Source organism: Synchiropus splendidus, chromosome 18 (genome assembly GCF_027744825.2).
Source record: "Synchiropus splendidus isolate RoL2022-P1 chromosome 18, RoL_Sspl_1.0, whole genome shotgun sequence".
Classification (NCBI taxonomy): domain Eukaryota; kingdom Metazoa; phylum Chordata; class Actinopteri; order Syngnathiformes; family Callionymidae; genus Synchiropus; species Synchiropus splendidus.
In genome coordinates, this window is record NC_071351.1 from 246275 (window position 1) to 271612 (window position 25338).

The window sequence follows — 25338 nt, forward strand, 5'->3', positions numbered from 1 at the left end:
TCAAAGACACAAGTATATTAACACACACACACTGGTCCATCATCATCCTCCACTTGAGAGCGGAAGCCAAAGGCTTCTGCTGGCGTTGTGACCACTTGAGTCACCAGAGACGAGTAAATGAAACTCATTATTCACGGCAGCGCGACCAACTCGACGCTTGCATCCCCTCCAAGAAATGTCCTATATTGCTTCCATGGTGGCAGGCAGCCATCAGTCATGGCTGGCACCCCTGTTATGAGGCGACACTGCCAGTGTTCTGTTGGCTGTTTTCATCTGTCACCACGCCTCTTCACCGTCCACGTCCTCCTGGGCCCCCTGCCACTCTTATCTTTTGCGTGTGTGCTTTTGATTCTCCTGATTGAGTTGCAACGTTGAAGACGTGAGCTCTTTCACTGAGCCAGGAGGCGACTCCTCTGACCCCGCAGAGCAGCCTCACACCAGAGAGATGAGACGTAGGAAGAATGACACAGCTCAAAAATTCACAGTTAAAAGCGGTCCGACTGGATTGATGTTGCGATCAGGATTCAGACGGCGATGAGTGCGAGCTGAGAAGGCTAATGACACACTGTGGAGTCCAAGAGTGAAGACAAACGCAGCGTGAAGAGCCGAGCAGCCGAGCGCAGCACAATCGTCCAACATCATGCAGATTGGAGTGACTCAGGACTCCAGCAGTCACTCAGCACTCAGCGTCTGATGGGACTCATCGCGCCAACATGGCGCCACAAAGTGATCTGTGTTCTCCAAAAAACAAATCTGCTCTCCTGAGTCAATATGGTCACGAGAGAGAGGCTGAGAAGATCAGGGTCTGAGGCAGAGTGCCCCCACCTCCTCCTATACCTCTCTCTCTGAAATGAAGAAGCTATGCTGCATGTCTCAGACAGGCGACCAGAGGATGGACGGATGGATAGATAAGAGATGGATGGATGGATAAGAGATCTATGGATAATGGATGGATAAGAGATGGATGGATGGATGGATGGATAGTGATGTTGGGCGTGATGGGAAGATGGGGACAGATAGAGACAGACAGGTGGAGAGACAAATAGACCATGGATAGATAGTGTGGTGTTGGGTGTGATGGGAAGATGGGGGATGTTGGAAGATGCAGGATAGAGGGAGGATGGAGGGATGATGATGGGGAGGTGTGGGGGTTCTGATAGGGAGGTGGGGAGGGGTCTGATAGGGAGGTGGGGAGGGGTGTGATAGGGAGGGTGGGGAGGGGTCTGATAGGGAGGTGGGGAGGTGGGGAGGGTTCTGATAGGGAGGGTGGGGAGGGTGGGGAGGGGTCTGATAGGGAGGTGGGAGGGGTCTGATAGGGAGGTGGGGAGGGTTCTGATAGGGAGGTGGGGAGGTGGGGAGGGGTCTGATAGGGAGGTGGGGAGGGGTCTGATAGGGAGGGTGGGGAGGGGTCTGATAGGGAGGTGGGGAGGTGGGGAGGGTTCTGATAGGGAGGGTGGGGAGGGTGGGGAGGGGTCTGATAGGGAGGTGGGGAGGTGGGGAGGGTTCTGATAGGGAGGGTGGGGAGGGTGGGGAGGGGTCTGATAGGGAGGTGGGAGGGGTCTGATAGGGAGGTGGGGAGGGTTCTGATAGGGAGGGTGGGGAGGGGTCTGATAGGGAGGTGGGAGGGGTCTGATAGGGAGGTGGGGAGGGGTCTGATAGGGAGGGTGGGGAGGGGTCTGATAGGGAGGTGGGAGGGGTCTGATAGGGAGGTGGGGAGGGTTCTGATAGGGAGGTGGGGAGGTGGGGAGGGTTCTGATAGGGAGGTGGGGAGGTGGGGAGGGTTCTGATAGGGAGGTGGGGAGGGGTCTGATAGGGAGGCGGGGAGGGGTCTGATAGGGAGGTGGGGAGGGGTCTGATAGGGAGGCGGGGAGGGTTCTGATAGGGAGGTGGGGAGGGGTCTGATAGGGAGGTGGGGAGGGGTCTGATAGGGAGGCGGGGAGGGGTCTGATAGGGAGGGTGGGGAGGGGTCTGATAGGGAGGTGGGGAGGGGTCTGATAGGGAGGCGGGGAGGGGTCTGATAGGGAGGGTGGGGAGGGGTCTGATAGGGAGGTGGGGAGGGGTCTGATAGGGAGGCGGGGAGGGTTCTGATAGGGAGGGTGGGGAGGGGTCTGATAGGGAGGCGGGGAGGGGTCTGATAGGGAGGCGGGGAGGGGTCTGATAGGGAGGTGGGGAGGGGTCTGATAGGGAGGTGGGGAGGTGGGGAGGGTTCTGATAGGGAGGTGGGGAGGGGTCTGATAGGGAGGTGGGGAGGGGTCTGATAGGGAGGGTGGGGAGGGGGGGAGGGGTCTGATCGGGAGGGTGGGGAGGGGTCTGATAGGGAGGGTGGGGAGGGGGGGAGGGGTCTGATCGGGAGGGTGGGGAGGGGTCTGATAGGGAGGGTGGGGAGGTGGGGAGGGGTCTGATAGGGAGGGTGGGGAGGGGTCTGATAGGGAGGTGGGGAGGGGTCTGATAGGGAGGGTGGGGAGGGGTCTGATAGGGAGGTGGGAGGGGTCTGATAGGGAGGTGGGGAGGGTTCTGATAGGGAGGTGGGGAGGTGGGGAGGGTTCTGATAGGGAGGTGGGGAGGTGGGGAGGGTTCTGATAGGGAGGTGGGGAGGGGTCTGATAGGGAGGTGGGGAGGGGCTAATAGGGAGGTGGGGAGGGGTCTGATAGGGAGGGTGGGGAGGGTTCTGATAGGGAGGTGGGGAGGGGTCTGATAGGGAGGTGGGGAGGGGTCTGATAGGGAGGCGGGGAGGGGTCTGATAGGGAGGGTGGGGAGGGGTCTGATAGGGAGGCGGGGAGGGGTCTGATAGGGAGGCGGGGAGGGGTCTGATAGGGAGGCGGGGAGGGGTCTGATAGGGAGGTGGGGAGGGGTCTGATAGGGAGGTGGGGAGGTGGGGAGGGTTCTGATAGGGAGGTGGGGAGGGGTCTGATAGGGAGGTGGGGAGGGTTCTGATAGGGAGGGTGGGGAGGGGTCTGATAGGGAGGTGGGGAGGGTTCTGATAGGGAGGTGGGGAGGGGCTAATAGGGAGGTGGGGAGGGTTCTGATAGGGAGGTGGGGAGGGGCTAATAGGGAGGTGGGGAGGGTGGGGAGGGGTCTGATAGGGAGGGTGGGGAGGGGTCTGATAGGGAGGTGGGGAGGGGTCTGATAGGGAGGTGGGGAGGGTGGGGAGGGGTCTGATAGGGAGGTGGGGAGGGTGGGGAGGGGTCTGATAGGGAGGGTGGGGAGGGGTCTGATAGGGAGGTGGGGAGGGGTCTGATAGGGAGGGTGGGGAGGGGGGGAGGGGTCTGATCGGGAGGGTGGGGAGGGGTCTGATAGGGAGGGTGGGGAGGGTGGGGAGGGGTCTGATAGGGAGGTGGGAGGGGTCTGATAGGGACGTGGGAGGGGTCTGATAGGGAGGTGGGGAGGTGGGGAGGGGTCTGATAGGGAGGTGGGGAGGGGTCTGATAGGGAGGTGGGGAGGTGGGGAGGGTTCTGATAGGGAGGGTGGGGAGGGGTCTGATAGGGAGGTGGGGAGGGGTCTGATAGGGAGGGTGGGGAGGGTTCTGATAGGGAGGGTGGGGAGGGTGGGGAGGGGTCTGATAGGGAGGTGGGAGGGGTCTGATAGGGAGGTGGGGAGGGTTCTGATAGGGAGGTGGGGAGGGTGGGGAGGGGTCTGATAGGGAGGTGGGGAGGGGCTAATAGGGAGGTGGGGAGGGGTCTGATAGGGAGGGTGGGGAGGGGTCTGATAGGGAGGGTGGGGAGGGGTCTGATAGGGAGGTGGGGAGGGGCTAATAGGGAGGTGGGGAGGGGTCTGATAGGGAGGTGGGGAGGGGTCTGATAGGGAGGGTGGGGAGGGGGGGAGGGGTCTGATCGGGAGGGTGGGGAGGTGGGGAGGGTTCTGATAGGGAGGTGGGGAGGGTGGGGAGGGGTCTGATAGGGAGGTGGGGAGGGGCTAATAGGGAGGTGGGGAGGGGTCTGATAGGGAGGTGGGGAGGGGTCTGATAGGGAGGGTGGGGAGGGGGGGAGGGGTCTGATCGGGAGGGTGGGGAGGGGTCTGATAGGGAGGGTGGGGAGGGTGGGGAGGGGTCTGATAGGGAGGTGGGAGGGGTCTGATAGGGAGGTGGGAGGGGTCTGATAGGGAGGTGGGGAGGGGTCTGATAGGGAGGTGGGGAGGTGGGGAGGGTTCTGATAGGGAGGTGGGGAGGGGTCTGATAGGGAGGTGGGGAGGGGTCTGATAGGGAGGTGGGGAGGGGTCTGATAGGGAGGTGGGGAGGGGTCTGATAGGGAGGGTGGGGAGGGTGGGGAGGGGTCTGATAGGGAGGTGGGAGGGGTCTGATAGGGAGGTGGGAGGGGTCTGATAGGGAGGTGGGGAGGGGTCTGATAGGGAGGTGGGAGGGGTCTGATAGGGAGGTGGGGAGGGTTCTGATAGGGAGGTGGGGAGGGGTCTGATAGGGAGGTGGGGAGGTGGGGAGGGGTCTGATAGGGAGGGTGGGGAGGTGGGGAGGGTTCTGATAGGGAGGTGGGGAGGGGTCTGATAGGGAGGTGGGGAGGGGTCTGATAGGGAGGGTGGGGAGGGTTCTGATAGGGAGGGTGGGGAGGGTGGGGAGGGGTCTGATAGGGAGGTGGGAGGGGTCTGATAGGGAGGTGGGGAGGGTTCTGATAGGGAGGTGGGGAGGGTGGGGAGGGGTCTGATAGGGAGGTGGGGAGGGGCTAATAGGGAGGTGGGGAGGGGTCTGATAGGGAGGGTGGGGAGGGGTCTGATAGGGAGGGTGGGGAGGGGTCTGATAGGGAGGTGGGGAGGGGCTAATAGGGAGGTGGGGAGGGGTCTGATAGGGAGGTGGGGAGGGGTCTGATAGGGAGGGTGGGGAGGGGGGGAGGGGTCTGATCGGGAGGGTGGGGAGGTGGGGAGGGTTCTGATAGGGAGGTGGGGAGGGTGGGGAGGGGTCTGATAGGGAGGTGGGGAGGGGCTAATAGGGAGGTGGGGAGGGGTCTGATAGGGAGGTGGGGAGGGGTCTGATAGGGAGGGTGGGGAGGGGGGGAGGGGTCTGATCGGGAGGGTGGGGAGGGGTCTGATAGGGAGGGTGGGGAGGGTGGGGAGGGGTCTGATAGGGAGGTGGGAGGGGTCTGATAGGGAGGTGGGAGGGGTCTGATAGGGAGGTGGGGAGGGGTCTGATAGGGAGGTGGGGAGGGGTCTGATAGGGAGGTGGGGAGGTGGGGAGGGTTCTGATAGGGAGGTGGGGAGGGGTCTGATAGGGAGGTGGGGAGGGGTCTGATAGGGAGGTGGGGAGGGGTCTGATAGGGAGGTGGGGAGGGGTCTGATAGGGAGGGTGGGGAGGGTGGGGAGGGGTCTGATAGGGAGGTGGGAGGGGTCTGATAGGGAGGTGGGAGGGGTCTGATAGGGAGGTGGGGAGGGGTCTGATAGGGAGGTGGGAGGGGTCTGATAGGGAGGTGGGGAGGGTTCTGATAGGGAGGTGGGGAGGGGTCTGATAGGGAGGTGGGGAGGTGGGGAGGGGTCTGATAGGGAGGGTGGGGAGGTGGGGAGGGTTCTGATAGGGAGGTGGGGAGGGTGGGGAGGGGTCTGATAGGGAGGGTGGGGAGGGGTCTGATATGGAGGTGGGGAGGGGTCTGATAAGGAGGTGGGGAGGTGGGGAGGGGTCTGATAGGGAGGGTGGGGAGGGGTCTGATAGGGAGGGTGGGGAGGGGTCTGATAGGGAGGGTGGGGAGGGGTCTGATAGGGAGGGTGGGGAGGGGTCTGATATGGAGGTGGGGAGGGGTCTGATAGGGAGGTGGGGAGGTGGGGAGGGGTCTGATAGGGAGGGTGGGGAGGGGTCTGATAGGGAGGGTGGGGAGGGGTCTGATAGGGAGGGTGGGGAGGGGTCTGATAGGGAGGTGGGGAGGTGGGGAGGGTTCTGATAGGGAGGGTGGGGAGGTGGGGAGGGTTCTGATAGGGAGGTGGGGAGGGTGGGGAGGGGTCTGATAGGGAGGGTGGGGAGGGGTCTGATAGGGAGGGTGGGGAGGGGTCTGATAGGGAGGTGGGGAGGTGGGGAGGGTTCTGATAGGGAGGGTGGGGAGGTGGGGAGGGTTCTGATAGGGAGGTGGGGAGGTGGGGAGGGTTCTGATAGGGAGGGTGGGGAGGTGGGGAGGGGTCTGATAGGGAGGTGGGGAGGTGGGGAGGGTTCTGATAGGGAGGGTGGGGAGGTGGGGAGGGTTCTGATAGGGAGGTGGGGAGAAGGACAGATCAACTTTGAGTTACAATGTGGATGATGGAAGGATGATGTGGTGTTGGGAGTGATGGGGGGGGGCACATCTCACCCTGCTGCTGTCACACTGAAGCACTTGAGGCAGCAGGTCTCTGTCACGACTCATCTGTCGTCAGGTGAGGACTGGCCAGCGCCCCCCTCCTCCCTCCTTCCCCCTCCCTTCACTCCAGGCTTTGATTAAAAAACACTCATCAATAATGTAGCGATGTGATTTATGTGGCGTCTCCAGCTCCGTCACATGACTCCCCCCCCACCTCCCCCTCCTGTATCAGCTGTTGGTTCTGAGGCCCACATCTGCAGGGTACTGCCCCGGGATGAGAGAGATGAGATGGCACCGTGCACATGGTGAGTGAGACAGAAGGTCAGTGCTGACAGTGACCAGCTCCACGCTCTCTCTCTCTCTCTCTCACACACGTTTGAAGGTGTCGAAACATCTGGGTCCTGGTGAAGGTGAGGGTTTAGAGGCTGGGGAAAGGGTGATGACAGCGACACATCCTCACCAAAATAGCCAAACAACTGTGTGTGTGTGTGTGTGTGATGTCAGTGAAGTGGAGGAGGGCTGAAAGGCTCCATCAGAGATGAGTCTCCACAGTCTCCTCCTACGATCCAGCAGCTGATTGGCGTCTGCTACCTCTCCAGCAGTTATTTATTGGCAGCCTCCACCCCCCCACACACTCTGAACCGGAGCGGCAGAACCAGAGGAAGCGTCAGAGAGAGCGCCGGACGCACAGCCACCAGGTAGGTGATGACAGCCTCTGCTCGCCCGCTCGTGTGTGCTGCACCACTCAGGAGTGTCGGCACAGTGTTTGACCCACAGAGCTTCTGTGCTTCCACCATCTCTTCATCTGCGTGTGGTGAAGACCAGGTTGACTCTTCGCTGCCGTGCGTGGGTCGCCGCGGCAGCACGGGGGCCACAGCGCTCCGGCAAACATCAGCTGAACATCCCTGACAGCGCCTCCATGTGTTCATTCAGACAAGCTGTGTGGCGGTCGGATCATTTATCCGAGACCCAACAATTCAGTATGGTCGGGTTGCACAGACACCATCTTTGTTGCGCTGCAGAAGCAGCGGCTATCGCTGCTCTCTGCTGACACCTGCTGGCCTGCCCAGGGTGACCAAAGGTGACATGCTCCACTGGCCGTGCTGGGACTCCTTCCCTCCATGAGAGCCGGGCAGGCGGGCGGGCGGCGCTGCTCCGCCTCAGGTTGATGTCATCGCTGGTGTTTGGTGGAGAAATGACGGCGGCTGTGCTCAACCTTGTTACAGGAGCCGCCCGTAAACTCACAGCCGGCCACCAAAACACAATATTAAGTCACGGAATTGAACTTCAATGAGGAGGTATTTTTTCAAACGATTGTTCAGATTCAGAGGCGAGAGACCAAGAGGGAGGTCAAAGGTCACCCGTCCTGTTGGTGGCGAGCAGGAGACTGACGGCTGTGTGTCTGCAGACACCATGAAGAGCTCGCCGCCGCTGCTGCTGCTGCTGCTGCTGCTGCAGGTGACACTCGGGAGCGTCTGGAGCAGATGTGAGGAGCCACGCAGAGCCTCCTCAGACGTAGGTGACCCCGCAACCTGGAGCCCACCAGCTCAAGCCACAGTCTGAGGGTTCATGATAAGTCCAGAGTCCTGGTTCAGGTCAGCCATGTGTTTTGGAGGGTTAGGCTGAGAGGGAGAGGCTGATGGCAATGAGAGGTCCTCACCACGTCCCCACAAGGACGGCCATAAACACGAGCGCGCGCGTGTGTGTGTGTGTGTGGCAGGAGCGCCTGAACCCGCTGCAGCGGCTCATCCTGAAGAGGTACAGCGACCTGGACTACGACAGCTTCGTGGGTCTGATGGGACGAAGAAGCTCAGGTCAGTGGTGCTCACAGGGCAACACTGGAGCGGGAGGTGCCACCGTGACACGCACACACACAGCTGAGCCACACCCCGCTCGCTCGCGCGCGCGCGCGCACGCACGAGCAGCTCACTTCTCACGCTTGTGTTGACAGACGCCGAGGACGTGGAGACCCCAGAGAAACGTGAGGCTCTTTTCCTCCCCAACAGCAGTGACATGACAAACAAAACAAGCGTGTTTCTGGTGTTCAGGGGAAATGCACGACATCTTCGTGGGCCTGATGGGGAGGAGGAGCTCCGACGCAGGTGACCCGCGTGTCATGGTGCGACCGTCCCCAGACCAAGCCTCCTGGAGGAGCCAGGCGGCCCAGAGGCCAAGCGTCTACCTCAACAGGTGCCGACTCAGGTGAGGCAGCCCTGACCACAGCAGGGCCTCGCTCAAGCCTCCGCTCTGCTCCAGGTTCCTGCAGGGCCTCTAGAAGAGCCTCCCGACTGCCAGAAGCCGCCCGTTGCTCTCTCACCTTGTTGTGCGTCGTCGTTGAAAATAAACCATTTTCTAGAAACATGGCTCTGATTGTGAAGCTTGCCTCCGTTTCTCAGCTGACACAGACCCACCTCACGTGAGACAAATGAAAGCAGCAGGAAGGTTTATTGGAATGAATGAGCAAAGGAGAAGCTCCGAGCAGTTCTGGATGGAATAAGGTTCACAAAGGGACTTCATCGGTCCAACCTTCTGTCATGGGGTCCCGGCCTCCTGGCGCAGGGCTGATCCGGAGAAATCTGCAGCTAAATCCAGCTGGGGATTAAAGGTTTAATCCCGGCCGGACCTGATCTGAACTGCAGCTCCTCTGGTTGTGTTCTCGACAGGGTTCTGCCTTTCTGTCAGGTCGGAGACCGTCCCAGCTAGGTTTGGACGCCGCGCAGTGGGTTGAGGGTCGAGGTCACGGCGCAGAGGCGGGCGGTACCGAGGCCGATACCCATACGCCCTCAGGTGGTAGGTGAGGTACTGGAGCGTGTACATGAGTTCTGGCTCCACGTAGTGGAAGGACACAGCCAGGTCGGAGCAGCACTGCGGACCCTGAGGGAGGGGGACAATGTCAGACGTGGCGTCAGCTCGTCCCTGAGCGGCGGCCCGGCCCGACCGACCGACCGAGCCCCGGTGGCCTGAAGGTTCCGGTTGGCACCGACCGCTCCCGACCCCATCGCCTCGACCTTTCCCGGGTCTACGAGGAGTCAGCCGCCCCCCTGACCTGCACGTGGAAACATGGATGGAGGCTGGACTTTTGCCGTCGCGTTGTTTTCCGCCTTCCAAAGAGGAACGGCATCGCTAATGAAGCCGTCTCATTTTAATTGCAAAACACTACACGCGTTCGCATCGAGACAAATGGACCAATTTTCCCTTTGTTGGCGGAAGACTGTCGGGGGGGCAATCATCCCCTTCAGGACGCTTCGTGAACGCTCGGCGTGGAGGGAACGGCCGTGTAGCGTCTGCATGCTAATGCCAGAGCAGCGGCTGATTTTGGACGAGAGACGTCACGAGGTTCTCAACGCAGACGTCCACCAGGAGCCTCTCTGCGTCCCACACTACAACTGGCCCGCCCGCCCTTCCAGTCATCCTGGCACATTCAACTCACCTCCACGATGGGGTAGTAGCAGTAGCTCCAGTACCAGAAGCTCTTGAGGAACCTCCCCGTCAGATGGTGCTCTGGAACAAACGGGTGGAAGGTCTCTCTCTGCAGCGTGTCTCTGGAGTCTCCAGCCAGAACGCCCATCTTCTCCAGACACTGGCCGAGGGCCAGGTCCTCCACGGGGCTGGTGTGAGTGCAGACTTGGGTCCGGAAACCTTCCACGAACCTCCGCAGGGCTTCCTTGCTGAGCACGTAGCCGGCCCCTCCGCTCATGAAGCCCTGCTTGGTGTACGGCCTGAAGCGCTTGCCAAAGTAAAGCGCTTCCTCCGGCGTGTGGTTGGACAGCAGCCAGCGCAGGTTGTCCACCACCACAAAAGTGTCATCGTCCGCCTTCAGGAACCAGTCGGCTTGGTTGAGGTGGTGCTGGTGGACGTAGTGGAAGGCCCGGATGGTCTTCCAGTAGAGTTGGTCACGGCCCTCCTTCGTGCCCAGACCCACCGCGGGGAAGTCTGGGTCCTCCACCGAGCTCATGAAAACCACCAGGTTGCAATGTCGGGTCCAGGTGGCCCTGACGTGCCGGGCTTTGGTGTTGAGGTTATAGGGCCCGGTCATCACCCAGCACAGGACGCGGACCTTCTGGTACAGGGCGTCCGCGAGCCGACTGTCCTCGCCTGGACAGAGAGCACAAGGGCTGGAGGCTTCTCTGCTGAACCCAGGGGTGGCGTTTAGCTAGCAGGGCTAGTGGTCCGCGACAGAGCGCAGATGGAATCATAAACCTGAGCTCTTCAGGTGCAGAACAAACACCATCATCATCATCAGTAACCATGGCGACCAGCGTGGGTCTGTGGATGATTGACAGGTGAGCGTGACACTGTGAACTGCATCTGTGCCTGTGCCAGCCTGTTCTCATACGGCTGTCCGTGTTGCGGCGCCGCTTGAGGCGAGCTGCTGTCGTCCTGCTGACTTGATTGGATTATTGCTCTCCTGAATTTCCACCAATGAAGCCTCTCATTTTCTCCCTGGTGGTAATGACTCTCCCGTCATTAGCGTCTGTCAGGAAGCCACACGTCTCCACCTCCACACCCTCTTTGGGGACCCAGCGACACCAATCCACCCAGCTGTCACTCAGGGCCAGAACATGTGCATCGACTGTCAGAGCGGCGGCGACGGACTGGGCTCGACCATCGGGGGAGAAGTAAGTGTGACGAGGAGAGGGCCGACCTCCGGGAACACACCCATCTGGTCTCCATGACGACGGCTTGGAGCAGCTGAGCTTCAGTAAAAATCACGAACAACGCCTCCTACAGGGTCTGTGAGAGTTCTTTTGTTTGTCACCTTCGGCCCCCGTGAGACACTCAGGTGCGGCACGAATGGAGGCAGTCGGGTGTCACTGCATTGAAAGGACAGCTGCAAATCTGTGATCAACTATGGAGATGTTCCTGATAAAGAAAGTGATGCCCCCCACCCACCAAACAGTAAAAACTGTTTATGAAAGCAGCTGTTGATGCAGTTTTGAAAAACTTTGATTGACACTTTACTTATACCTCCTTTGGTGTAAAATATTCGGATTTTGTGATATATTTATTGAGAATTTGATTCCGTTTTTCCAATTTTCTCAGCAGTTTGCAACCTTCAACTGTGTTTTTCTTCAGTCAATTTGACGAACATGACTGGCACCTGGTTCTGTTGCGGGTTGGACTTTTCCATGACAAATATCACACGGTTTCATGTCATTTCACGAGGTTTGGCTTTGTTTCCATGCGAGTGGATTAAATATGGTTGTTGTTGACCAATGAAACCAAGAGCCATGAATCAGTTCAATTCCTTCAGTTTTGTTCTGGGAAAGGTGGGCCCCGAGATCAAACAGGTCGAGGAGCGTATCTGCACGGCCTTAACACCCGAGGAGGAGGAGGAGGAGGAGCGGTCAGGTACCTGCACGGTGAGGACGCCGCGTGTTGAGGAGCGCGGCTCCGTGGCGCCTCCAGGCGGCCGGTGAAGCCGTTGCCCCGGCGACCCTCCCCTGCGCCTCGGTCGGAAGAGAGTAGCTCCTCTCGAACCACAGCTGGTTCAGCAGGATGCGGAGGCAGCAGAGGCCGCAAACAAAGCCCAGACAGAAAGCCCAGCTGGAGGTCAGGCCCGCCATGCCGCTGCACCAGAAGCACACGGCCCGTCAGAGGAGGAAGAGACGAGCGAAGGCTGGTCAGACCAGGACTGAGCACTTCAGCGTCTCCCGTCTGCAGACAGGTGGCTCCGTCTCTCTCACCTGCTCTGCGCCGACGCGGCTGGACAGCACGAGCGCGCGGGTCCGACTCCCGTCTGAGTGTGAGCCGAGGCGGAGGCCGGCAGGTGGAGATGATCCGGTCATCAGGTGGACCGCAGGACACCGGAAATCCGCCTCACTGATTGGCGGGTGGCCGGTGACGTCAGCGACACCTGATGCGCAGCGATCGATGAACGTGAATGATTCATTCTAATTTCTGCTGTCGCTGGGAATGTTGTTGAAACAATGTGGTTGTGGTTCTTATCTCGATCCGTGTGTGTTCCGGAAGAGGAGCGTTGCACCACCCAACCCAGCCGCTAGGTGTCAGCCTTACACTGCAGATGGAGGTTTCCCTCTGTTCGATGACGTCATCTGATCCGGCTCTCACGGCTCAGTCCGTCATCGTGACGTCACAGAGGCCGTTCATACCCACGCACGTGCCATGTTGAGGTGTGTACACTGGCTCTCCACACTGAATGACCAGGATGGAGGGTTTGCTGCGATGGAATGTGAAGCTGGCACACCTGTCCTGGCATCTGTCCTCCCGAACGCTGAGCCACTCCTTTCGCACCTTCCTCCCAATGACACCTTCAGTCTCCAGACCTTGCTGACTCCTGAGTCTCTGCGCATGCATCACTGCGTCTCCTCCCCTCTCTTCTTCTCCTCCCCCTGAAGCTTGGCGTGCCGTGGGACCCTGGCCGCAGCGGTGGACGCTCGAGGGGGGCAGCTGTCGACGCGCTCCCTACTTCACCTGAGAGCAGCAGCTGAGGGTGACGTGAAGCTGGCCATGCTCCAGAAGCAAGTTGTGACTGGCCAAAAGGCAAGTCTTCATGGATCCATAGCTTTGTGAGAAGACGTTTCCTGGCTCCGGTGCCCCTGGGTTCCTCCTCCCCATTCCCACATCAGCAGAGTAAACAGAGGAGCTCAGCAGGAAGCAGCTGCACCTCCAGCGCGACTCACCTCTCTGCCGCGCCGGGTGAGACGCCCTGTCTCTGAAGCTCTCGGAGGCTCCTCTTGTGACCCGGGTGAGCAGCAGGATCACAGCACGTCTGGGCAAATCTTTGGCCTCCAGTGACCCTGGATACTTTCAAAGCAGAGCCAGGCTTCCTGAAGGAAGGGAGCTGAAGGTTTGGCAGGTGACAAGGACTGACTTGAGATGAAGCTTCTGAAGAAGGTGCTGATGAAGTGCTGTCCTACTGAACCTGACTCCTGGGGTAGTTTGGGTCGGCGGGTTTTTAAAGGTTCAACTTCCTGCTCCTCCGGCGGTGCAGCCTCGGTCGTCTTGAGTTGTCAGAGCTGAGCAGATGTTCCAGGGCTTCTCCTTCACACATCGATGACACCCTGAACAGAGGGGGCTGTGTCTTTGTGGGTCTGGAACTTTTCATTCTGCGCCATGTTGCAAGCACCTCGGGTGGCGTAGTTTCTTTCTGCGTTCACTTTTGTTCCTGGGGAAAAACGTTTGGTGCTCTGCGCCAGCGGCTTCCTCTGAAGCTGCTGTGTTTGCTAAAGCCTGGCCTGTTTCATCAGACGCTCCCTCCCTGCCCAGATGCGTGTTCCCTACAAGACGCGGCTGGTCCTGATGGTGGCGAGCGCCCTGCTCCTGCTGGCTCTCTGCACAAGACGGAGTCCGCCGCCCGGCCCGCCGGTTGACCTGACGCCGAGGACTGTGGAGGAGAGCGTGCAGCTGGGGAGCCTGCTCCAGAGCATCCGTGCAGTGGAGCACGTCCCGTATCGGCTGAGGAAGGAGGTCTCCTGGTGAGTTGCGCCCCCCCAGTTTCCCCAGAGAGAGAGAGAGCCAGCGTGTGTGTTTCTGCAGTCGCCTGGCGACCAACAGGTGTGAGTGTCTGGCTGAGCAGGACAGCTTCCGCCTGCCGCTCTCCAACCTGGTCTTCCCGCGCCTGACAGTGAAGGACTTCAGGCTGGCCTTCCTGGAGTCGCATCCCGACCCCGAGAGTGTGGAGAGGCTCCGGGCTCAGGAGCACAGCAGTTTCCGGAGGAGGTAGGGGGCGCAGCCATCTCACTCAAGCATCCCACCCCGCCCTGAATCACTGAGGCGTTCCCCTCAGAAGCGACACACCTGTCTGTCTGTCTGTCTGAGCAGGGGCTTCAGTCCAGCTGACCTGCTGCTGGTGGCCCAGGCCAACAGCCCCCTTCAGTTCCCCACCCAGGGCGTGGAGGTGCGGCCCCTGAAAACCATCCTGGTGCCAGGTGAGCACCTCCAATGCGGCTCGTCATCTCTGCTCGGACTGACTCTGTGATCCGGGCAGGTCTGGGCCTTCAGGAGAAGACCGGCTCCAACCACTCGGTAATCCTAGCTCTGGACTGAAGCCTTCTCAGAAGAAGTGATTGAGGTGCCCTGTGGACAGGTGTCTCTGACGGCGTCCTTGGGGACCTTTGATGTGGCAGCCACGGTGGACGGGGTCTCGCTCGAAGGACTCGGGCAGAAGTCCATCACCGTCTCAAGTTCTTCTCAGGAGGCTCTGAACAGGCAGCTCCAGTTTGTGGCCTACACCAACACGCAGTTCCATCCCCGCACAGCCGACACTGGTGAGGAGGCCACTTGGAAGGTCAGGGCTCTGGCCGAGGGTCGGTGGAGCTGTGTGGGGGCATCCCGCAGGCACTTGGAGCGGAGCTGCGCTGTGTTGAGGTCCAGACGGCAACATGTGGTCGGTCGTTTGTTTAGAAGCAGGAGAGGGTTTTGCATGGCGCTGAGAAGCAAATGTGTCGTGTCGCTGGCGTCAGTCAAATCTGCGACCATGCAAATCTGCTGCAGGTCAGGCGACCTGCTGGATTGCGTTGCTCTCCGGCATCAAAGAGACGCTCCATGGCAGTTTTGGGGAGGTTGGTGGGCGACAGAGGCTCAGCTCGTGTCAACCTTGTGCTCTCTGTCTGCAGTGCAATTCTCCAGCAGAGGGCACCGCTCCTTCTTCACCATCAAAGTGGGGCACCACGCGGTCCCGAGACTCTACAACTCTGGACTCCACCCAGGTCTGACAGCAGCACGCCTCAGAGCTCCGAGACTTGTGAGGTCACTGTGGGTGGGGTGTCGCCTGCAGAGGCTAACGTCAGCGCTCTGGTCACCATCGCCACCAAGACCTTCCTGCGCTACGACAGACTCGCCGGCCTGATCGCCAGCGTGCGGCGCTTCTACCCTCACATCGGCATCGTGATCGCAGACGACAACGAGCACCCGCAGCCAGTGGGTGGCGCCGGCGTGGAGCAGTTCTTCATGCCTCCCAGGAAGGTGATGAGACGCAGACGGTGTGGGTCCGGCAGTCCGTGGCGTCTCACTTCCCACTAGTGGAGCTGGCATTTAGACCACCAGGGGTCATGGTGGGGTTTTTGGCTCACGTCTTCATGCAACCGTTCTCACTCCCATGGCGCCAGATCTGGGTGCTGGGAGGGTGGAATGTTCCGGGACACCCGCAGGGAGAGCGCATCAGCAGCTCTCTTAGCTCAGCCCCCTGACAGTTCCGCGGTCCAGGTGACCGTGACTGAGGCTCTATATCGTGACACATGACCCCCCAACCTCCTGGAACCCCAAAGGCGAATGCCTCAACATGCAGCGTCAGTCTGGAAGGCCACCTGCAGACGCCGACGGGAGTGGGAGTGGGCTGCTGAGCTCCTTCTCTGTAGAGCCAGCGATCTCCACTTCCACTCAAGAACCTGCTTGTGACTGGACTCTGCCCGGGCTTGCAGATTCATCATGTCTGGTATGCCATCTTCTGCCTGCAGGGCTGGTTCGCCGGGAGAAACTTGGCCGTGTCCCAGGTAACCACCAAGTATGTTCTGTGGGTGGATGACGACTTCCTCTTCACTGCCAAGACCAAGCTGGAGAAGATGGTGGACATCCTGGAGAGGACCTCGCTGGACCTGGTGAGCGGCACGTCCGGACACGTTTCTCCTCCTGTGTTCCAGAGACGACTGCCTGTGTCTCGGGGCGCTGCAGGTCGGTGGCGCCGTGCGAGAGGTGACTGGCTACGCCACAACTTTCCGTCACACCATCTCTGTGGAGGAGGGTGGCTTGGAGGGCGACTGTCTTCACGTCCGCAGGGGTTACCACCACCTCATCGATGGATTCCCCAACTGTGTGGTCGCCGACGCCGTCGTCAACTTCTTCATGGCCAGGACGGACAAGGTGCAGCAGGTGGGCTTTGACCCTCGCCTGGCCCGCCGGGGCCACCTCGGTAGGTGCACACTGGTCGCCACCGTTTCAGATGAAAGCCGGCCAACTGCTCCCTCTCAGTGCTGGAATGGACGGTGACTTGGAGCTCCGAGTGTCTGAAGCACTGAGTTCTTGTTCTGGCGGTGATGGGTTGATGTGAGAGCTCCTCAGAGACAGGAGCCTTGTTTGTCACCTGTCTCCACCTCCACACCTTCATGTTCTGAGCAAACCAGCCATGTGATGGTGACTCTCCAGGTCCCTGGTCGGAGCCAGCCTCGGGCCTCCAGTGGCCTAGACCTTGCTCTCCAGATGTCTGCTCAGTGATCTGCGGGTTCTGAATCCAAAACTGTCTTGTAACTGACTGGTCCGGTTCTGCAGAGTTCTTCGTGGATGGGCTCGGCTCGCTCCACGTGGGCTCCTGCAGCGACGTCGTCGTCGACCACGCGTCTAAGATCCAGCTGCCGTGGACCAAAAGCAAGTCACAGAGAGCCTACGATTCTTTCCGCTACTCCTCCTCCGAATCGGACCGGGACCTTCACAATGAGGTCTTCTACTTCAAGAACAGATTCAAGTGCATGACCAGACACTGACCAGCAGAGGGCGCCTGACTGAGCCTGAACTCAGGATTGGAGGGAGGTGTGGGGAAGGACCGGCTGGGACCCAGGGCCGAGCCACTGGAGGAACCCGACACAGGCTGAAATCGCTCAGCAGCTGGGAGTCCAGTGTGAGCGTGTGTTTGCATGACTGTGTGTGTGTCAGGTGTGTGATCACGAGTGTGTGTGTCGACGGCTCAGTTGTGTTTACCGCACAAACACTGCTGATGCAAAGCTCCTTCCTCTGTGTGTCACTTCAGTGGCTCCATCTCTGTTGATCATCCGACTGACAGGTACCGAAGGAGTGACAAAAATAAACAAGAGAGCGTTATTGCTATGAGCGCGATTTTTGTCTTTGCTGAGCAAATTAACAGAAAAGGAAAAGAAAGCATGAGTGAACTACTTTGGAAAGATTGTTCATCTGAGAAACTGCTGGTGAGGAGGAGGAGGAGGAGGAGGAAGAGGAAGAGGAGGAGGAGAGGAGGAAGAGGAGGAGGAAGAGGAAGAGGAGGAGGAGAGGAGGAAGAGGAAGAGGAGGAGGAGAGGAGGAAGAGGAGGAGGAGGAGGAAGAACAGGAGGAAGAGGGGGAGGAGGAGGAGGAGGAGGAGGAAGAGGAGGAGGAGAGGAGGAAGAACAGGAGGAAGAGGGGGAGGAGGAGGAGGAAGAGGAGGAGGAGGAGGAGGAAGAACAGGAGGAAGGGGGGGAGGAGGAGGAGGAAGAGGAGGAGAGGAGGAGGAGGAGGAGGAAGAAGAGGAGGAGGAGGAAGAGGAGAAGGAGGAGGAGGAAGAAGAGGAGGAGGAGGAAGAGGAGGAAGAAGAGGAGGAGGAAGAGGAGGAGGAGGAAGAGGAAGAGGAGGAGGAGGAGGAGGAGGAGAGGAGGAAGAACAGGAGGAAGAGGGGGAGGAGGAGGAGGAAGAGGAAGAGGAGGAGGAGAGGAGGAGGAGGAGGAGGAAGAACAGGAGGAAGGGGGGGAGGAGGGGGAGGAAGAGGAGGAGAGGAGGAGGAGGAGGAGGAAGAAGAGGAGGAGGAGGAAGAGGAGAAGGAGGAGGAGGAAGAAGAGGAGGAGGAGGAAGAGGAGGAAGAAGAGGAGGAGGAGGAAGAAGAGGAGGAGGAGGAGGAGGAAGAAGAGGAAGAGGAGGAGGAGGAGAGGAGAAGAGGAAGAAGAGAAGGAGAGGAGGAAGAGGAGGAGGAGAGGAGGAGGAAGAAGAGGACGAGGAGGAGGAGGAAGAAGAGGAGGAGGAGAAGGAGGAAGAGGAGGAGGAAGAGGAGGAGGAGGAGGAGGAGGAAGAAGAGGAAGAGGAGGAGGAGGAGAGGAGAAGAGGAAGAAGAGGAGGAAGAGGAGGAGGAGAGGAGGAGGAAGAAGAGGACGAGGAGGAGGAGGAAGAAGAGGAGGAGGAGGAGAAGGAGGAAGAGGAGAAGGAGGAGGAGGAGAGGAGGAGGAGGAAGAGGAGGAGGACCAGGATCCCAGCTGTGCAAGTGACCACTGACACTTGAGCAGGTGTGGTGCTGCCCCCTAGTGATGTCTCTGTCACTCTGACTGAAAATAACGAATGGAAACCGTTTTATTACAATCTTTTGGGATAATTAACTGGTTGTTAAAAACGCAGGAAATAGCCTGGTGATTTAGTTTGATGTTTATGACCGGTTTGTACTCTGTTGTTCTGCAGCCAACAATATTCATATCGTCGTTTCTGACTCAGTCACGTGTTTGCTCCTGGCGCGAACGACCACTGCGCCGGAAAGCAAGCGGCCTGACGCTGACCGGGTGTCAGACAGATATGTGGAAGTGAAGATGAAGGCAAATCTAGGTCATCACGTGATGTCACGAGCACCTGCTCCAAATACCAAAAATGTCCCTCGTCTGCGAGAACTTCCGACTTGACACTCGAGAACACACGCTGTTGTTGTTGTTGCACAGCTGAACCACAGGGGGGCATCAAACAGCCAAACATGCGTGGATGAACCGACGCTGCGCAAGAAGGACTGAGTGAAAGATGTCAGCGGAGGTGTGGGTTCTCCAGGGAGAAAACAGTCCTGGAGCATGTGAGATATATCACGATGGTCGCTGAGGCTGAATGGTGTGCAGGAAAAGGGACGGAGAAGAAGTGTCGACCTTCATGAGAAGATCACTGTGGCCACGCGTGTGAGGCGGCGTCCTGCTCCCTGGGCTGCGCTCCACCGTGAACCTTCTCCTTCTCCCACAGACTGACGTGATCCACTTCTGGAGGGCTGTGAGTCAGAGCTGCTGACTTTACTTTTGGAATGTAGGCCTCGGAGTGTGTGTTCACGCGTGTGTGTGTGTGTGTGGTAAACATTTGGCCAGAGTCTTTGGTATCATCTGCTAATTGAAGTGGACTACTTCCTGCCAATTAGCGAAACACTGGTGGAGCTTTAAAGAGCTAACCCCTCAGGGTCCAGCGTCTGGAGGCCTCTTTGAAACATGAGCCGCAGAAATGAATAAGCGGAGAAATAATGAGATTTTGTCTGGGCTGTCCTGCTTGTGAACCCCACTCCACATTTAGCAGGTCGAGGTGGGAAGACCTGGACACTGCTGCACCCCCGGGTCATGTGACAAACCTCCAACCTGAGAAACAACAGGTGTTTGAATTCTTCTCAAGGGAAGCCATGGAAACAGTGATTTCAAACTGAAATCCAAATAATGCACTTGAAATGAATGTTGAGAGGAAAGACAAGGATTAGGCTGGTTTTCTTTATTATTCTGGGTTCAAGCAACAGCTGTTGTAAACAGCTGTTTAAACCAGTGTTTTCCAACTGGTGAGAGAGAGTCAGGTGTGGGGCGTCACCTCATGTGTCCGGAGACAGAGGCGGCGATATGACGCCATGAAGTCATGACAGTGAGAAGGTGTTGAGGAGATGATTCTTTCTCTCCATGAGAAGAGAGGAAGAATCACTGTTGTTATGAAGCAAGTTCAGGCAGAGAAGCCAAGGATTTGTCTGGAAACTACAGTCACATCATGCAAAAGAGAAGTGATCCCATCCAAACAGTGATTTCAAGTCAGTCAACACATCAATGAAGCATGATCTATTGAGCCATATTGCCGCCTCTTTCTGGACACATGGGAAACAAAGACATCTTCTGCCATGTGTTTGTGCAAACAGCCTGGCAACAGAACAAGCCAGTGTCAGTAGCTGCAGTGTTTCACCAGTCAACAGGGAGTTTCTACAGGACTTGAAGCACCAGTGAGCTTTGGCCCAGGCTCCTGTGGTGCTGTCAACCAAGGCGCCGTGGCCAGAGAGAGGTTGGAAAACACTGGTTTAAATAACAATAATCATCACACCAAAGTGTGAGGAGGCACCAGGGCTGAAGAGAACCACATATTTACAAAGCCAGAAGTGAAGCCAGTGTTGTGTCAGCTGGCTCATGGGCACTGCGGCAGCATCAGACCCAGACAGCGGTTTGTTCCGGAAGCTTCTCCTGCAACACAGAAAACACCAGCGTCACTCACCGACGCCTCACAGCTGCGGGAAGCTGGCCACCTTCTGCTGCTGGATGAACACGACGGCGTCATGGACCGTGACGAAGATGTGCTGAGGCTTCATGCAGCGCATCAGGCCGCTGGACGTGAGGATCTTCAGGACGCTCTCTGGAGGAGTCGCCACAGGTTTGTGTTAGTGGAGAACCAAGAGAAAGAGCGGAGGAGTGGAGGAGAGTCACCGTTGCAGTTGGCCAGGTAGACGTGGACGCCGACTTTCTGACACTCGGTGCACATCTGCGGCAGCCACACCACAAACCCGGGATTAGCCTGAGCAACGTGGACACGTGATGTGGCTCACCTGGATGAAGAGTCGCGCTCCAGCCACGTCCACAAAGATCACGCTGCTGCAGTCCATCACCACGATAGGGACGTCACTCTCGGACGGTTCTGGAAGAGCAGAGGTCATGCTGTCACCAGGGCCAGCTTCTCCAACCTTCTGACCACAGACCTGACTTGTAGAACTGGTGGCCTGAGGAGAGGGCCGTGTCGGCGAGGCCGCGCTCCTGAGGAGAAGCCAGCGCATGAGTGAGAGCGGCGGGTCACCTGGCCTGCATTACCATTCCTACCACTGTGGTGACAGCTGACTCTCGCTCCCGCTTCTGCAGGGCTCTGCGGGTCTTCTCCCGTCTGCAGATCTTCTCCGGCGTCAGACCAAGCACGCGGCTCATCTCCTCCCTGAAGAATCCGCGGTTGCCATAGTAGATGGGGCCGTGGTACATGAGGATCTTCACCCCGGGAACCTCGTAGCACTACAAGCCCAGAGACCAAAGTGAGACGGTCTCACGCTCCTGACTGTTTCCATGGAGACCTCTGAACATCTGCCAGCTGTTGGGCGCCAAGGTCAGAGCCTTGAGGTGTCGCCGGTCCTCACCACCATGACTTCACTCATGGGGAGCTGGTGGTTCCTCACCTTGCTGTGCTTCTCCACTGGTCTGTAGATCTCAGTGTTGCTGGCACGGCCCAAAACCGAACACCCGGCCCTGGTGTCGCCACAGAAGTCAGCTGCAAACCAAACTGATCTGGCCAAGTCATCAAGTCACCTCTGAGTTCTGCAGACCACTGTCATCATGGAGAAGACCACTCCTATGGCCAGGCCCAGATCCACGTTGAGGACCACCACCGACAGCCAGGTGACCGCCCAGACCATCTGCAGCAGACCTGGTGAGATTCTCGCGGACGCAGAATCGCAGAGTGTGGCTCGCTCACAAAGTCCATCCTGCTGATCCTCCAGAGATCCGGCAGGTCCTGGAACTGCAGGAACATCTGACGCAGGCTGGTGACGTTGATGCACGCCAGGACGGCCTGTAGGGGACATGAAACAGCCGCTGAGGTTTGAGGCTGCACTTCAGGCGCTGCCTCAGAACATACCTTAGGAAGGAAGTAGAACAGTGGTCCGATCAGCAGCAAGACGACCAGAACCACCAGACTGGTGAACAAGCCAGACAACTGAGGATGTGACAGCACCACACAGATTTCAGTCTCTCTTTATGTCGTGAATGTTTTCTGGAGGTCCTCCTGAAGCTTCACCTGCGTGTGCCCGCCGGCGCTCTCCAGGATGTTGGTGGTCGCCAGCGTCGCCGAGCTCGGGAAGCAGGTGAAGAAGGACGACACGGTGTTGGAGATGCCATGAGCCAGTAGCTCCTGGAACCAGAGTATCAATTTCAGAAGACATGGATCAAGACCTGTCCTGACGTTTAGAGCTGGACCTGGTTGGGATGGATGGAGTAACCGTGCTTGTCGGCGTAGATCATGGCCAGAGAGACGGAAACGGCGTAACCCACAAACGTGATGGCGACCGTGTCTCCAGCGATGTCAGGGACCACACTCAGGGCGGGAAGGCGAGGCGTCGGAAACCTGGACAGAGGACATTGCTGCGGGTCAGGCCCTCCTCAGATGGTTTTCGCACTCCGAACCAACCCAGCCGGGATGTGTCCCACGATGGCGACGTCGTAGCAGGAGTCCAGCGAGGAGGCGTACGTGACGCCGGTGGCGATGATCACCTGGAAGCCAGACACCAGGAGACTGGACTCAGGCCTTGGCTCAGAACGACGTCCTGCACTCAGAAGAGCTCCTGGCTCCGGCGGACCTCAGCGAGCTGAACCTTTTCTCACCATGACAGAATCGCGACTCCCTCACCCCACTGCACTGAACTGACCGTGAGGATCTCAACTGGGATCGGGGTTCGTAGCCGGCGCCGATAGCGCGTGTTGACCTCCTTCACTGGCACCAGAAGCGCCAGACACACCGAGGAAATCATCAGCTCAGCCATGTTAGCGTGAGACAGATTCTCCATCACGGACGCCAGAGTCTGGCCGAGAGACGTGAGCAGGTCAGCGGCTCTGCGGCGAGGCGTCTTCTTCGATCCCTACCTTGAAGAGCGAGAAGGCGCCGGTGTGGCGAGGGAGTCGCAATCCCAGCATGCTCTGGAGCTGAGAGATGGTGACGTGGAAGGCGGCAGCGCTGGTGAAAGCCTTGACGATGGGTTCTGACAAGTAAGTGGAGAGGAAGCCCAGCTGGAGGCCGAACATGCAGAGCTGGAGAAGACGGAGACAGCGAGGTCGGCTCCGAACATCCCCAGAACCGGAGCAGCTGACTCACCATGACGATCCCTGAGAGCAGAGCAACTGCCGAGGCCACGCCGATCCGTTGGCCCTCCAGTTCAGCGGCTTCAGGAGAACTGGCGTTCATTTCCGCTGGCATGGGAACCACCCGCTCCACCACCGAGCCCGTCATCAGGCTGAGCACTGCAAAGGTCCCTGCAGCACATGTGGAGAAACCAGCTCAGTGCTCACGGCCCAGGAGCCTGGTCCAGATCTCCACATGAGTCAGAGGAGCGCCGCAGGTGAGGCGGGGCCTCAGATTTCTCAAAGTGCGGCCCGGGGGCTATATGCGGCCTGATGACTGTATTTTCATGGCCCGTTTCGCGTCAGACTAAAACCATAACGGATGTGTTTGTGATGTTGTTCCTCAAAATGCGTTGAAGGAATACTGAAAGTATATCTTGAAATAAATTGCCTTGTGTATCTTGAACATCTGGTCCACAGTGATGTCGATTTATATTCAAGTTAAATGCACATGAAATGAAATATTTTCATGGCATATTTACACTTCTTAATATCCTCGCTTACATTGAATCTTTTTAGGGGCATTTTGTCCTTGTCACTTAAGTGTGTATTTTGGATTTTTCCCCGTCACGTTTTGTAGTTATCCATGTCTTTTACGACAGTTACAGTTTCCAATGTGCCCTAACTGGACCGGATCTTCTCTCAAGGTGTCGTGACTGATGGACGAAGCGGTCCCAACCCTGAGTCCGAGCTCCACACCCACTGTTCTGCCCATATGTGGCGCTCACCTGTGGACACGTGACGCCCGGTGCCGAAGAGCATGTAGAGCAGGACGGGGAAGAAGGAGGTGTAGAGGCCGAAGATGGGAGCGACAGACGTGAGCAGAGCGAAGGCCATACCTGCAGGTGAGTGAGCCGTCACTCATCGAGTCGCCAAACATTCACAGCCATTTCTGATGCGAGCCGGTCCTCTGGAAATCACTCATGACTGGACACCGCCAGAGCAAAACAGCCCAGTTATGTAAAGGGGGGGGGCGGTGCTCCTCACCTGTGCCACTCACCTTGAGGAATGTGCAGAATCCCGACCGTCACTCCCGCGACTGTGTCTCCTAAAATCCACTTCCTTAGTCTGTACCTCGGCATCCAGTCCAAGATGGGCATTCTGTCCCTCAACGAGTGAAGCCAGGCTCTCCGTGAGCACCTGCACCTCCCGGCCACTCTGTCCCGCAGCCGCAGCCTTTCCCCGGCGCCGTCATCAGCGGCACCGTAGGTCTGCTTGAAGCGATCCTCGGTGTAGATGTTCCGGTAGACGGCCACAGAAGCACTCATGCTGCCCCTCCGAGTCTGGACTCTCCACTGATGCGGGCCGGGGAGACTCCACGCCCTCCAGACTTCCCCGACAGATCCTCTGGGCCAATCACGTGACTGGTGTCTCTGACATTCTCCCCGTGTGTCTGTCACACTTCAGGGTCCCGCTTTGGTTTGGGAGGCGGCTCAGACACACACACACACAGATCATGGTTTAAAGGCGCGCTGCGTCGCTTCTCTCCCTGAAATGCCTGGCTGCTCCTCCAGAGAGCGTTTCACGACTCTCCTCCACTTCTCACAGACGGCCTTTGTGTCCAGGCTCGTGGGGCTCTGTCCTTCATCTTCAACAGAATAAAGAAGCATTTCACCTCCGCCACGACAATACGGCCCTTCAAAGCGCCAGGGTCTGGGGAGGGTCACGTGGGGGGTTCCAGCTCAGCGGAGCAACAATCGGACCGTCACATCAAAGTGTCCCGCCGCGGCCAGTGAGGACTTCATTTCCGAGGAGGATGGATGTCTCTCATGGGCGGGTGTCCGAAGCTCTGGGGAGGAGTCTGGTGACCCCGACACAGCTGAAACCCAATCACACGTGGCGGCCCGCTTCAGAGATCAAACCCACCTGGGCTCTGATCAGAGACCCTTGTGAGGACGCTGTGACACTTGAGATGAGGATCCCGCCATGTCGCTCAGGTCAGAGGTCCGAACCCACTGCTGTGCCATCAAAGGCTTCAGCTGAAGGGACTTCCGAGGGGCTCCCGGCTCCCGGCATGGTGACTGCTAACACTCACACAGCTGAGGCACAGAAGACCAGAGGCCCAGACTAGGACAGGTTCACCTTGGAGGAGCTCATCCTGGTGTTCTCTGCTTTGAGCATTTCCCCCACTGGCATCGTGAAACACCTCAAAATAGAGGTTCAGCAACCACAGTTTGTGAGCGGAGCCGAGCAGGTGGGAGCCACATCAGTCCAGGGACGGTCCAACCTTTGTGTTGATCAAGAACGTGACAGAGGTTTCCACCACTTGCTGTTCTGACCTCCATGCTCAGCCTTCAGCGTCTCCACATTCAGATGTAACGCTGGGCACTCAGACGCCCCAGCCCCAGGGCCCAGGAGAGGGTGGTCCTCGCAGCTCGCTGGTGATCTGTCACTCTCCAGACGTTGCTGGAGTGACCAGCTGTCTGGTCACCTGGCCTCTCGGGACCTTCTCATGTGGGTTCAATCATCACCTCACTCAGAGAAGATCTCCTCTCCGGGGTCTCCTCCAGTCCCTT

General features: G+C 58.6%; 4 protein-coding genes across 10 annotated transcripts; 2 read left to right on the forward strand and 2 right to left on the reverse strand.

Moving 5' to 3' along the window:
• Positions 1–6695: 6695 nt before the first annotated feature.
• tac3a (tachykinin precursor 3a) lies at positions 6696–8615 on the forward strand. 3 transcript variants are annotated; one of them, XM_053849625.1, is made up of 6 exons: positions 6696–6958; positions 7669–7775; positions 7981–8074; positions 8212–8241; positions 8309–8462; positions 8517–8615. In XM_053849625.1, the coding sequence occupies exons 2-6, from the start codon at positions 7674–7676 to the stop codon at positions 8533–8535; spliced, it is 399 nt and encodes a 132-aa protein (XP_053705600.1). In that variant the 5' UTR covers positions 6696–6958; positions 7669–7673; the 3' UTR covers positions 8536–8615. The 3 variants fall into 3 exon arrangements, with proteins under 3 accessions (XP_053705600.1, XP_053705597.1, XP_053705598.1); XM_053849622.1 differs by lacking the exon at positions 6696–6958 and having other exon boundaries at positions 7500–7775; XM_053849623.1 differs by lacking the exon at positions 6696–6958 and having other exon boundaries at positions 7500–7775; positions 8309–8450; positions 8517–8571.
• Positions 8616–8752: 137 nt separating this feature from the next.
• c1galt1la (core 1 synthase, glycoprotein-N-acetylgalactosamine 3-beta-galactosyltransferase 1, like a) lies at positions 8753–12065 on the reverse strand. Its single transcript, XM_053849621.1, has 4 exons — positions 11948–12065; positions 11617–11831; positions 9691–10355; positions 8753–9134 (listed from the first exon to the last, which is right to left on the reverse strand). The coding sequence occupies exons 2-4, from the start codon at positions 11825–11827 to the stop codon at positions 8868–8870; spliced, it is 1143 nt and encodes a 380-aa protein (XP_053705596.1). The 5' UTR covers positions 11828–11831; positions 11948–12065; the 3' UTR covers positions 8753–8867.
• Positions 12066–12857: 792 nt separating this feature from the next.
• On the forward strand, positions 12858–17018 carry b4galnt1a (beta-1,4-N-acetyl-galactosaminyl transferase 1a). Of its 5 annotated transcripts, none has more exons than XM_053849693.1 (10): positions 12858–12969; positions 13491–13699; positions 13761–13943; positions 14046–14152; positions 14212–14249; positions 14311–14491; positions 14840–14932; positions 15001–15188; positions 15680–16091; positions 16488–17018. In XM_053849693.1, the coding sequence occupies exons 2-10, from the start codon at positions 13491–13493 to the stop codon at positions 16697–16699; spliced, it is 1623 nt and encodes a 540-aa protein (XP_053705668.1). In that variant the 5' UTR covers positions 12858–12969; the 3' UTR covers positions 16700–17018. The 5 variants fall into 5 exon arrangements, with proteins under 5 accessions (XP_053705668.1, XP_053705667.1, XP_053705669.1 ...); XM_053849692.1 differs by having other exon boundaries at positions 12902–12969; positions 13472–13699; XM_053849694.1 differs by lacking the exon at positions 12858–12969 and having other exon boundaries at positions 13121–13699; positions 15680–15820; positions 15894–16131.
• A 2433-nt stretch (positions 17019–19451) lies between these two features.
• Positions 19452–25050, reverse strand: slc26a10 (solute carrier family 26 member 10). Its single transcript, XM_053849901.1, has 18 exons — positions 23823–25050; positions 23551–23661; positions 22797–22954; positions 22568–22732; positions 22354–22506; positions 22116–22198; positions 21905–22052; positions 21726–21839; positions 21567–21644; positions 21405–21500; positions 21239–21345; positions 21109–21178; positions 20765–20947; positions 20647–20701; positions 20497–20585; positions 20378–20432; positions 20200–20306; positions 19452–20137 (listed from the first exon to the last, which is right to left on the reverse strand). The coding sequence occupies exons 1-18, from the start codon at positions 24088–24090 to the stop codon at positions 20102–20104; spliced, it is 2076 nt and encodes a 691-aa protein (XP_053705876.1). The 5' UTR covers positions 24091–25050; the 3' UTR covers positions 19452–20101.
• Between the last annotated feature and the right edge of the window lie 288 nt (positions 25051–25338).

Bases quoted from the DNA above. Each gene is read 5' to 3' on its own strand.
- tac3a (XM_053849622.1), top strand. From the start codon at position 7,551: ATGAGGAGGTATTTTTTCAAACGATTGTTCAGATTCAGAGGCGAGAGA. The intron at 7,776-7,980 runs GTAGGTGACCCC...TGTGTGTGGCAG, and splicing joins CACGCAGAGCCTCCTCAGAC to GAGCGCCTGAACCCGCTGCA. The intron at 8,242-8,308 runs GTGAGGCTCTTT...TCTGGTGTTCAG, and splicing joins CGTGGAGACCCCAGAGAAAC to GGGAAATGCACGACATCTTC.
- c1galt1la (XM_053849621.1), bottom strand. From the start codon at position 11,827: ATGGCGGGCCTGACCTCCAGCTGGGCTTTCTGTCTGGGCTTTGTTTGC. The intron at 10,356-11,616 runs GTACCTGACCGC...CTCTCTGTCCAG, and splicing joins GCGGCGTCCTCACCGTGCAG to GCGAGGACAGTCGGCTCGCG. The intron at 9,135-9,690 runs GTGAGTTGAATG...CCCCTCCCTCAG, and splicing joins GCTACTACCCCATCGTGGAG to GGTCCGCAGTGCTGCTCCGA.
- b4galnt1a (XM_053849693.1), top strand. From the start codon at position 13,491: ATGCGTGTTCCCTACAAGACGCGGCTGGTCCTGATGGTGGCGAGCGCC. The intron at 13,944-14,045 runs GTAGGGGGCGCA...CTGTCTGAGCAG, and splicing joins CACAGCAGTTTCCGGAGGAG to GGGCTTCAGTCCAGCTGACC. The intron at 15,189-15,679 runs GTGATGAGACGC...TTCTGCCTGCAG, and splicing joins TCTTCATGCCTCCCAGGAAG to GGCTGGTTCGCCGGGAGAAA.
- slc26a10 (XM_053849901.1), bottom strand. From the start codon at position 24,090: ATGAGTGCTTCTGTGGCCGTCTACCGGAACATCTACACCGAGGATCGC. The intron at 22,955-23,550 runs GTGAGCGCCACA...CATGTGCTGCAG, and splicing joins CGGGCGTCACGTGTCCACAG to GGACCTTTGCAGTGCTCAGC. The intron at 20,702-20,764 runs GTAGGAATGGTA...GCTTCTCCTCAG, and splicing joins AGTCAGCTGTCACCACAGTG to GAGCGCGGCCTCGCCGACAC.